The sequence below is a fragment of the Acinonyx jubatus genome, chromosome C2 (genome assembly GCF_027475565.1).
Source record: "Acinonyx jubatus isolate Ajub_Pintada_27869175 chromosome C2, VMU_Ajub_asm_v1.0, whole genome shotgun sequence".
In the NCBI taxonomy this organism is placed as follows: Eukaryota; Metazoa; Chordata; class Mammalia; order Carnivora; family Felidae; genus Acinonyx; species Acinonyx jubatus.
The window spans coordinates 145,910,763-145,922,819 of NC_069384.1; the positions used below are offsets into that span (position 1 = coordinate 145,910,763).

A 12,057-nucleotide genomic window follows, 5' to 3' on the forward strand; every position below is an offset into this window, starting at 1 on the left:
AACGGAGAACCACTACCATAGTATAAACTTAGTGGGGAAAAAAAAGACCTATAGGCAATGGCCACACGGGGAAAGAGAGGTACAGATTAAAAGCAGTTAGACATCTTTTTCAGGAATTTAGGACACAGATTCTCCTAAGTCTCTACTATTTCCTTGCATATAAATTCCAGTAAGCTGTTAATCTTCTTCTAAAAATTATTATCAGTCAACAATAACAAAGAAAAGCAGATTCCATCTGCATATTTTAAGCAAAGGCATTGGCAAATGAAGAACTCTCAATGAAATTAAGAACTGTGACAACTAACTTACAATTTGTTAAAGATAACCTTTGTTATCATAATTTATCTGAAAACTTCCAATTTACATGGGTATGTACAAAATATATACTTTGTAAATCATAAAACCAGTTTAACATTTTTATATTTACGTTGTTAACATTTTTGGGGCACATTTCATGTTGACAACGTTGATAAGAGTGCTTTATTTACCAGGAAATGAAACTGCTGAAAATAAACAGCTGATGAAAGATTCAAATCTTTTTAATCCTGAAAATCTACTTCCCAAATGAACATTTATGGCCCTTTGGCGAAGGAGAAAAGGCACCTCTACTAAGGAGTCTGCCATTATATATAGTACAGGTTTCCAATTTAAAACTACATTAAAACCTAGCACATCAAATTAAATTTCAAAAACAGTAGTCACATTATGTTTCCTTCATTGAATCTCACTCAAAGTCAAAAATTGCTAACAATTACAATAGCTAGGATATCAGGTGTTTGAAATCTATATTCGTATTTCTAGACTACTCACACTTTTGTTCCATTTCTTTCATTTCTTCAGGAGGAATTTTCAACTTGTCAATATGTTCTCTAATAACACTTGCCCATTTCTGTAAAGAATCCAAAGCAGTCCAAGGCTTTGACATATCAACAACCAGCATAACTAGAGTGTCCTTCAGAGAAATGGCATCCAGTGAAAATTTCAGGAGGCCCTTGTGATACAGGTCTCCATCTAAGATCCATACATTACATCTTGTTTGATCTATAAGAGACAAAAAAAGTTACCAAGGCAACTGGATTAAGTTATGTCATTATCCAACTAATAATACTACTTGGTATTCTAGGGCATCTCCACAAAGGATGGCTCCTTTGACAAGGTTCAACTCCTTAGATCACATCTATCAATTTAATAAAGGCCTAACAAATTTTCAGGAAAATAATCTAACTGCCAACACAAAACACCAGCAGCCTCTACTTCTTGTTTCTCAGTCCCAAATCACAGGCTGAATAACATGTTTCTATTCTTACCATCAGCATAGAGAGCCATGCACGTACAAGATGTCATACACAAAAATGAGATGGCATGTGATGTATACAAGAAAAGAACAGCTGATCAGATTGAAAAAAGCTGGGAGGCAGATGACATTTTTTGTGTCAAAAATGAGAAGGTGAAAAGGGATTGGCAAAACAACCATAGGATACTATTATTTCACTATTTGAGGGAAAACGAACTGAAAAATTGAGATTCTTGAAGGATGGCAAGGAAGCTACAGTCTGAACACCAGAATATCTTAAGATGTTAAAAAAAATACCACTAAAAGAATTCCAATCCCAAGCCAATAAAAGTTATGTCCACACATAAGTGTCATGACACAGCAGGACTCCTAGTAAAAGAGGACACACTAAGAAAAGTCAAAGACTAAAATGAGCAGGCAGTGCAACCTCAGAAAGGCCTCAGGAAACTTGGTTATCATACAAATGACACTCACCATCTCGGTCTTCATCGTGAACATTGAAGTACAAATATTCCAATCCTCTTCCTTTCTTATACTCTTCTATTCCCTGAATTTTTCTTATTAAGCTTGTTTTTCCAGCTCCATCTTCACCTGTAAAAAAGGACAATCCTTTTTAGTTATAATACGGATTATTTAAGGATGCTTTTTAGTGTCAAGTGAAAAACCCAACTGGCACTAGCTTCAACCAAAAGGGTAATTTGATGAAAGATATCTAGGTAACTATAAACTTGAAGATGCTGACTTCCCCTCCTGGATTCTTTGTCCTGGTGTCTCTGCCCTTCCTTTTAAGTCTAGTTCTATCCTATTACAAATGGTTTCCTCTGTGGGTATTTTTCACGAAGTTCAACTTTTATGTCATCCCAGTTTAATCTAAAAGGAACAAAAGACTCTCTCCATTGGCTTTCAGTCTGAAGAATCTCAGGTAAAGACTCTTAACTGGCCCAGTTTGGGTCATGTGCCCACCCATGGCCCACTCATGGAGGATGGAAGATGCATCAAAATTGACCAGGCGGGGAATTGTGGCTATAGCCTCACCAAAACCATGAAGTCGTAAGAAATATTAATAAGGGAGGGGTAGAGGTAGTAAACTGAATAAGAATAAGGGTACAGGGAATGTAGAACAGACAAAAATAAAATGTAGACTGAAAAAATATTAATAGCAAAAACACAAGAAACAGCAAGTATTGGTAAGGATGTAGAAAAAAAGTAACCCTCATGCACTGTGGGTGGGAATGCAAACTGGTACAGCCATTGTAGAAAACAGTATGGAGGTTCCTCAAAAGCTTAAGATGGAACTACCCTACCGTCCAGTAATCACACTATGGGGTATTTACCCCAAAATACAAAAACACTAATTCAAAGGGATACATGCACCCTTAGGTTTATTGCAGCATTATTTACAATAGCCAAATTATGGAGGTGGCTCAAGTGACCATCGATAGATGAATGGATAAAGATGTGGTGTGTATGTATATAATTCAGCCATAAAAAGGAATGAAATCTTGCCATTTGCAACAACATGGATGGAGGCTGGAGTATAATGCTAAGTGAAAAAAGTCATAGACAAATACTGTATGATTTCATTCACACGTGGAATTTAAGAAAGAAAACGAGCAAAGAAAAAAAACAGAGAGACAAACCAAAAAACAGACTCTTAACCACAGAGAACAAATGGTTCTGATGGTTACCAGAAGGGAGGAGGTGGGGGATGGGTGAAATAGGTGATGGAAATAAGAGTACATGCATCGTAACAAGCACTGAGTAATGTATAAAACTGCTGAATCAGTATATGGTACACCCGAAACTAATATAACATTGTTATGTTAATGATAGTGGAATTAAAACAAACAACCTAAAGGGTGCCTGGGTGGCTCAGCGGATTAAGCATCTGACTCAATTTCAGCTCAGGTACATGATGATCTCATGGTTCGTGGGATTGAGTCCCATGTTGGGTTCTGCACTGACAGCACAGAGCCTGCTTGGGATTCTCTCTTTGCCCCTCCCCCACTTGCACGCCCTCTCTCACTCTCTCTCAAAATAAATTAACATTTGGGGCGCCTGGGTGGCGCAGCCGGTTAAGCGTCCGACTTCAGCCAGGTCACGATCTCGCGGTCCGTGAGTTCGAGCCCCGCGTCGGGCTCTGGGCTGATGGCTCAGAGCCTGGAGCCTGTTTCCGATTCTGTGTCTCCCTCTCTCTCTGCCCCTCCCCCGTTCATGCTCTGTCTCTCTCTGTCCCAAAAAATAAATAAACGTTGAAAAAAAAAATAAAAATAAATAAACATTTAAAAAAATAAAAAAATAAAGGACTTAATAGAAATATTAGTAGCAAGAAATTATGTGACTTAAACTTGACAAAAGTTTAAAGACTTTAAAACTAGGCTGGTTACTATTTGATGTTTTGGTGAAGATTTTTTAATATCATAAATCTATTTAAATACTACATAGTACCATCTCATGGACTTAGTTATTTTTTTTTAATTTTTTTAACGTTTACTTTTGAGAGATGGAGAGAGAAACAGAGTGTGAGCTGGAGAGGGGCAGGGAGAGAGAAGGAGACACAGAATCCAAAGCAGGCTCCAGGCTCAGCTGTCAGCACAGAGCCCGACGCGGGGCTCAAACTCATGGACAGCAAAATCATGACCCGAGCCAAAGTCGGACGCTTAACCAACAGAGCCACCCAGGTGCCCCGTGAACTTGTCTCGTTATTAGCAGTATCATGTTACTAGTCCTCATAAATGTGAGTTTCTTAGATCTAAGGACTTATTCCTGGAGAACATTCATGAGTTCTTTGAAAATTTAAAAATTGTTTTCATGTTAAACTTAAAAAAACTATATAAGTCTTGGACCTTCTGAATGACCATCTTTATATCTAAGTGTTGCCACAGACTGCAGTAGTCACTTCTGCATAGGTGTTTATAATCCTACTGGTGACAAGCTGAGGCCAAGTAATGCAGACAGAACAGAGACAAGACACACAGACCTGTCAAACTTAAAGTATCCTAGAGTAGATAATACTATATTCAACTGAACTGGCAAGACTGGTTCTTTTTATGAACTATTTTCCAACACTTCATAGCAAAAACTGTCACCTTAAAAAGGCAATGAAGAACTTGTCATTAAATGAGTACTTCTTTTTCAGCACTATTTTTGCAGTACTATTAAAATGGTCCGTCAAAATAACAGACTGGATTGAAAGTAGTAATATCTATGATAATGCCAATGATTATACCCATGATGATCCATCATGCTTAAATGGAAATAATAAAGTTAACCAGTAAAAAAGAGAATATATAAATACTTCTACTATTAACTGGCATTTAATTTCTGCAGAAAATTTGTTATATTGATTGCTAATTTGAATTTTATCAATTCATTTCACTGGACTAATCGTTCTCAAAAATGTACCAGACTCACCAGGGGGCTTATTAAACACACATTGCTGGGCTTCCCCTCCTGGGTTTCTGATTCAGTAAGTTTGGGGTGGGGTCCAACAATCTGCATTTCTAACGAGCAACCAGTGCTGCTGATGCTGCTAGTGTGGGGACCACACTCTGAGGAACCACTCCATTAGACATTTACTACATTAAGCACCAGGAGTACAAAGATCCTTATGTCAAAGTCACTGTCCTCTAGGAGGCTGACAAACTGGAGAGGGAAAACAAATAGATGATTTCAAGATACTGTCATTAGGTCTATACTGGAGATACGCAACAACCAGGAGGCCAGCCCTAAGGGAATATCCTCGTCTTGCCTGGAAGTCAGATAGGACTTTGTAGAGGTGGCAGGTAACACTATAGCCAAGTCTTGTAGTATTAATGAGCCATGGACAGCTAATCATCCCAGGAAGTAAGGAAAGCATATACAGAGGCCTGGAGGCAAAGTGTTTGTCCTTCTACAAAGGACAGATAATTTGAAGAATGTTAGGATGTGAGGGGAACAGAAGCCAGAAAGTGAGAACAAGTACAGAATGCCAGATCATGAAGGGCATCTTATGCCAGGCTGAGAAGGTCACACTTTATCCTGAAGATAACAGGGAGCCACTGGCAGTAGTTAAGTATTTTAGAAAGACCTCTATGGCGACAGTATGGAAGACTGGTAAGTTTAGGAGTTTAGGAGACTAGGTAACTCGGTATTACTGGAGTCCTAGCAAGAAATGAGGTAGGCCTGAACTAAGGGTAATAGCGGTGGGGACAGCTGTACTCAAGGCAGACTTGGTTGGGAGCTGGCAGAGAGAGGAGGAGGAAGACACAGAAGTCAGAGAAGGCTCTCTCTCGTCACTGCTTCAGGAACATCGCCCTCTCCTACTCTACCACTCAACCTCTGAGGTGGCTGGTCCTGAGTCTTCCTTGCAGGCTGCTCTTCCATCCCTACCCAACGTTTGTACAATCCAGGGTTCCTTCCTCAGCCTTCTACTCTTCTCCCTCTGAATGTAATTCCAGGAGAAGCTCTGAAGACAACTTCAATACTCCCTATAATCTGGTGACCCATGGATTTCTTTCCAGCCTTAGCCTCTCCTGAACTGCTAACTGGTCATCAATACTTGGATGTCCCCTAATACCAGATATTTCATTTGCAAAGATCTTCTCCCATTTGATAGACTGCCTTTTAGTTCTGATGATTTCCTTCACTGTGTAGAAGCTTTTTATTTTGACATTTATTTTTGCTTTTACTTTCCTTGTCTCAGGAGACATATCTAGAAAAATGCTGCTACAGACGCTGTTAAAGAAATTACTGCCTGTGCTCTCTTCTGGGAATTTTATGGTTTCAGGTCTCACATTTAGGGCTCTAATCCACTTTGCATATGGTGTAAGAAGGTGGTCCAGTTTGCAGATAGCTGTCCGGTTTTCCCCATACCAGTTGTTGAAGAGACTGTCATTTTCCCCTTGTATATTTTTTCCTCCTTTCTTGAAGATTGACCAGATAATTGTGGGCTTATCTCTGGGTTTTCTATTGTATTCCATTGATCTATGTGTCTATTTTGGTGCCAGTATCATATTGTTTTGATTACTACAGCCTTGTAATATAAGTTGAAGTCTGGAACTGTGGCACCTCCAGTTTTGGTTTTCTTTTTCATGACCACTTTGGCTATTTGAGGTCTTCTGTGGTTCCATATAAATTTTAGGACCGATGTTCTAGTTCTGTGAAAATGCTGTTGATATTACAAAGATGTAGTCTTGTGCTACTGTTATACACATCTTCTAATCACATTATTTGTTAGCGTTTTTTTCTTTTTCTCCCTTTTTAGATCTTTAAGCATTTAACCCCTGGCCTCTGCCTGGTTGTCTTCTCACTATATAAACATGCTACTCAAAAGTGAACATTCACTAAATTCTTAGCACACTCCAATCCATTCCCCATCCTGCCGCTTGAGTGATCTTCCTGAAACAATTTCCTCATGCCACTTCTGCCTCTTAGGACCCTTCAGGGTATTCTAGTTAATAACATACGAAAGCTCAAATATTTAGAGTGAAGTAAACTAATATCAGGAACTTACTTTGTAATGCATAAAAAAGGGTGGAGCAGTGAAACATTTATGTGATAAAGCAAATACAGTTAAATGTTAACGGTAGAATCTAGGTTTGGGTGTATGACTATTCACTTCAAAATTCCTCCAACACGCTTGGAATTTCCATAGGATGTCAGAAAAAACCCTCAGGGTCCTCCTGCTGCCCTTAAAAAAAAATTTTTTTTTAATGTTTATTTTTAAGAGAGAGAGAGAGAGCGCGCGACAGTGGGGGGAGGTGCAGAGAGAGGGGGAGAATCCAAAGCAGACTGCAGGCTCTGAGCTGTCAGCACAGAGCCCAATGCTGGGCTCGAACTCACGGACTGCGAAATCGTGACCTGAGCCGGTCAGACACTTAACCAACTGAGCCACCCTGGCGCCCCTTCCTGCTGCCCTTGCAATAAAGCCCAATATTCCTTACAAAAGCCACTTAATTCTTCTGCTCCTCGCTATATCCCATATCCCACAACCCATATCTCCATTTCCCACAACCCACATGCTAGGCTCCAGGTCTTGCAGAGCCAGACAGGGTGCAGTCTCCCAACTCTGAGTCTTCACAAGTGCTGTCACTTCTTTCTGGAATATTCTTCCCTTTCCCTCACATCTGGGAGAACCCCAGCTTATCCTTCCGGTCTCCATTTAGTTTCCTCTAGGAAGCTTTCTTTGCCTCCACGAGTCTGGTTAAGCACTCTTCCTCATAATCGCAAAAACACACTGCACACTTAAAGACACTTCAATGTAATGTGTCAGCTCATTTATGGGTTTCCTTCAGGGGAATGTCAGTCTGCCAAGTCTGTCCCCTTCATTCAACAAATATTCTTTGAGCAAGTTTTCTTAACAGTAAGCAGGATATAAAGCCCTTGCATTTAAGATACTTAATTATCCTATTCTTTTTTTTTTTTAAGTTTTTAAAAATAAATTTTGAGAGACAGAGAGCGAGGGCATGAGGAGGGTAGGGACAGAGAGAGAAAGAGAGAATCCCAAGCAGGCTCTGCGCTGACACAGGGCTTGATCTCATGAACTGAGCTGAAATCAAGAGTCCCAACGCTTGCTTAACTGACTGAGCTACCCAGGCACCCCGAAATTATCCCATTCTTAACAGGCACTGTCCCTGCTTGTTCAACAAAAACAGAAACCATGTTGTCTTAGTCTCTTTGGGCTGTTATAACAAAAATACCATAAGCTAGGTACCTTTTAAACAACACAATTTATTTCTTACAGTTCTGGAGGTAGAAAGTTCAAGATCAAGGCACTGGCAGATCTAGTGTCTAGTGAGGGCTTGTTTCCCGGTTCGTAAACAGCTGTCTTCTGTGTCCTCCCATGTCAGAAGAGGTAAGAGAGCATTATAGTGTCTCTTTTATGAGGGCTCCATTCATGAGGCCTCTGCCCTCATAACCTAATCATCTATAAAAGACCATACCTCCTAATGCCATCGCCCTGTGGGGTACAATTTCAACTTATTCATTTGAGAGGTACACATTCACTGTGTAGCACCCACCATATAGTCAGAAGATCCTTTACCAATATTCATTATCTCTTAATCATGGCTATAGTCTCTATTTTCATAACTATACCCCATCTATAATAGCTTGTCCTGGGCCTTTACCCACAATCTATTACAATAATTTATTCACTCGTATCTATAAAACTCAAGTGGTTACCTCTCAACAATAACACATCAATTAATTGTGTAAGCTCATAATACATATCTCCTTCACTAAACTTAGAAAAGCTTTCTAGTCATTGGAGCTGGCAGTATTCAGCTGCCTTGCTCCAGCCAAGATGAACGATGTTTGACACTACTAAAAAGTCCATCATGAACCCTTTCTCTTTATTCTGTTATGCAATTAGAAGGATTAAAAAATATTAAAATTCAGGATACCTCTATTTGGCATTGACAGACATCTAAAAACCATCTTTACTGGCCAAACCATTCAAGAAACAGAAGTCACTGAATTCCAAGTTATTTTTGGAAAACAAAACAGTAACCTAATAGTTTGAAGAGTGAAATAAAAGAAAAATAACTATTTACATACTCAACTCCAAGCAATTAATATACCTTTAAAGTGGCAATTAGGGCAATGGGGACTATGTGGCTTTAAACCTAAAGCAATCTACAGATTCAATGCAATCCCTATCAAAATTCCAGTGGCATTTTTCACAAAAATAGAACAAACAATCCTAAAATTTGTCTGGAACCACAAAAGACCCTGGATAAGCCAAAGGAATCTTGAGAAAGAAGAACAAAGCTGAAGGCATCATGCTCCCTGACTTTGAACTCTATTACAAGCTACAGTCATTAAAACAGTTAAGGTATTGGCGTAAAAACAGATATATCAATGGAACAGAATAGAGAAACCAGAAATAAACCCAAGTGTATATAGTCAATTAATACATGACAAAGGAGCCAAGAATATACAATAGGTAAAAGGTAGTCTCCTCAATAAATGATGTTGGGAAAAACTGGACAGCCGTATGCAGAAGAATGAAACTGGACCACTATCTTATACCAAATACAGACATTAACTCAAAATGGGTTAGACCTGAACATAAGACCCGAAACCATAAAGCTCCTAGAAGTTAACACAGGCAGTAAGCTCCTTGATATTGGTCTTGGCAATTATTTTTTTTTAAATTTTTTTCTTATGTTTTATATATGAGAGAGAGGCAGAGTGAGTAGGGGAGGGGCAGAGAGACAGAGACAGAATTAGAAGCAGGCTCCAGGCTCTAAGCTGTCAGCACAGAGCCTGACGTGGGGCTCGAACTCACAAACCGTGAGATTGTGACCTAAGCTGAAGTCAGACACTTAACCGACACTTAACAAGCCACCCAGGTGCCGCAGCAATTATTATTTTTTTAATCTGACTCTAAAAGCAAAAGCAACAAAAGCAAAAATAAACAAGTGGGACTACATCAAACTAAAAGGTTTTTACACAACAAAGGAAACCATCAACAAAATAAAAAGGCAACCAAATGAATGGGAGAAAATATTTCCAACGCCTATATCTCATAAGGGGTTAACATGCAAAATGTATAAAGAATTCATACAATTCAATTAGCAAAAAAACCAAACAATATAGTTAACAAAATGGGCAGAAAACATGAACAGACATTTCTCCAAAGAAGACCCAAAAGGCACATGTAAAGATGCTCAACATCACTAGTCATCAAAAAAAATGCAAAGCAAAACCACTGTGGGATATCACTTCACACCTGTTAGAATGGCTAGTATCAAAAAGATAAGAAAAAACAAATGTTGGCAAGGATGTGGAGAAAAGAGAACCCCTGTGCCCTGTTGGTGGGAGTATAAATTGGTACAGTCATTGTGGAAAATAGTATGAGGTTCCTCAAAAAATTAAAAATTTTGGTATTTTGACCATATGATCCAGCAACTCCACTCTTGGAAATTTATCCAAAGAAAATGAAAACACTAACTTGAAAAGATACATGTACCCTTATGTTCACTGCAGCATTATTTATAACAGCAAAGATAAGAGAACAACCTAAGTATCCATTGATGGATGAATGGATAAAAGAAGATCTGAGATACACACACACAATATTATTCAGCCACAAGAAAGAATGATATTCTGCCATTTGTGACAACATAGATGGACCTTGAGGGCATTATGCTAAGTGAAATAATTCAGATAAAGAAAGACAAATGCAGTATAATCTCTCTTATATGTGGAATCAAAAAAAAACCCCCAAACTCCTCAAGCTCATAGATACAGAAAACAGATTGGTGGTTGTGGGACGGGGCGGGGTTGGGGGTGGGGCTATGGATGGAGGGCATCAAAAAGTGAATTAAAAAAAAACAAGCATTCAGGGGCGCCTGGGTGGCTCAGTTGACTAAGCATCCAACTCTTGGTTTCAGCTCAGGTCATGATCTCACAGTTCCTGAGTTTGAGCCTCAGGTTCTGAGCTGACAGTGCAGAACCTGCTTGAGATCTCTCCCTCTCTGCTCCTGCCCCACTCTGTGTCTGTCTCTCTCAAAATAAATAAACTTAAAAAAAAAAAAAAAGTATTCAATGCTAAATACATAAATAAAAAGAGCAAAGACAAAAAAAAAAAAAACTCCCCAGAAATATAGGAATTTTCGGGTGACTTTTTTGACACTAAAAGGGCATTACAGTACATAAATCAATGACACAAACTACTCAAATCACATAAACACTTCTGAGAATCACTTAGACTGAAAGGTTAAAATTTTAAGCCATGGAGAGCATGGAGAAAACTGAACAAATAAAATAAAAATTCTCTCTAATGACCAAACCATTGAGGAAACAAAAGTCACTAAATTCCAAGTTATTTTTGAAAAAACACAGAGTCTAATGGTTTGAGCAGTAAAATAAAAGAAAAATAACTACATATGTCCTTCATTCTATGCAATTAATATATCTTTAAGGTGGCAAGTAGGGCAATGGGGCCTGTGTAACTTCAAAAAATGTTGAAAGAATTCATCTACCTGTCATGAATAAACTGTTAAGAAAGCTTTATCTTCAGTTCCTCGGCTTCAGCTGGCAGTGAAACAGACATACTAGCTTTAAGTGTGCCAGCCAAATAGTTAATGATCTGTAAACATACACTTACACTAGTACTGAGAGTTCCTGTTTAAATAGACTAAGATGAAAGTCCTTCTATAAAGAGCCCTTTAGTGATGATGTTAAAGTTATTCTCTAAATATTTCATTTAAGTTTGCAGTTTATATTAGATTTTCTTAAAGAGGACATATTTGAAAGATGTTTTTTAAAGCAAACAGAATTATTTAATTAGATCTAATTATATTCTAATAGAGCTATTTTCATGTCCTCATCCAGGTGCTGGGAAACTTTTTATGTAAAGAACTAGATAGCAAATATTTTAATTTTTTTTTTAAGGTTTATTCATTTTTCAGAGACAGAGCTTGAGCAGGGAAGGGGCAGAGAGAGAGGGAGACACAGAATCCGAAGCAGACTCCAGGCTCCGAGCGGTTAGCACAGAGCCTGACGCGGGGCTCAAACTCGATCATGACCTGAGCCGAAATCGGACACTCAACTGACTGAGCCACCCAGGCGACCCTAGATAGCAAATATTTTAGGCTTTGCAGTTCACATAAGGTCTCTATCACATATACATCTTTGTTTTTCCCCCCTCCATCTCTTTAAAAATATAAACTATTCTTGGTTTGTGGCTATACAGAAATAGCCTATGGCCAAACCCTGTCCTAGTGGATGAACCAAAGGAAGATCTGTTGATTTGATTACAGTGAAATTCCCCA

At 38.7% G+C, this 12,057-nt stretch overlaps 1 protein-coding gene across 1 annotated transcript in view; it reads right to left on the minus strand.

Moving 5' to 3' along the window:
• Window positions 1-12,057, minus strand: part of DYNC1LI1 (dynein cytoplasmic 1 light intermediate chain 1) — a 36,452-nt gene that overhangs the window by 13,682 nt on the left and 10,713 nt on the right. The window contains exons 3-4 of the mRNA XM_027040839.2: window positions 1,769-1,885; window positions 811-1,041 (exon numbers count right to left, since the gene is read on the minus strand). Coding sequence (XP_026896640.1) covers window positions 811-1,041; window positions 1,769-1,885 — 348 coding nt within the window. The remainder of the gene's footprint in view (window positions 1-810; window positions 1,042-1,768; window positions 1,886-12,057) is intronic.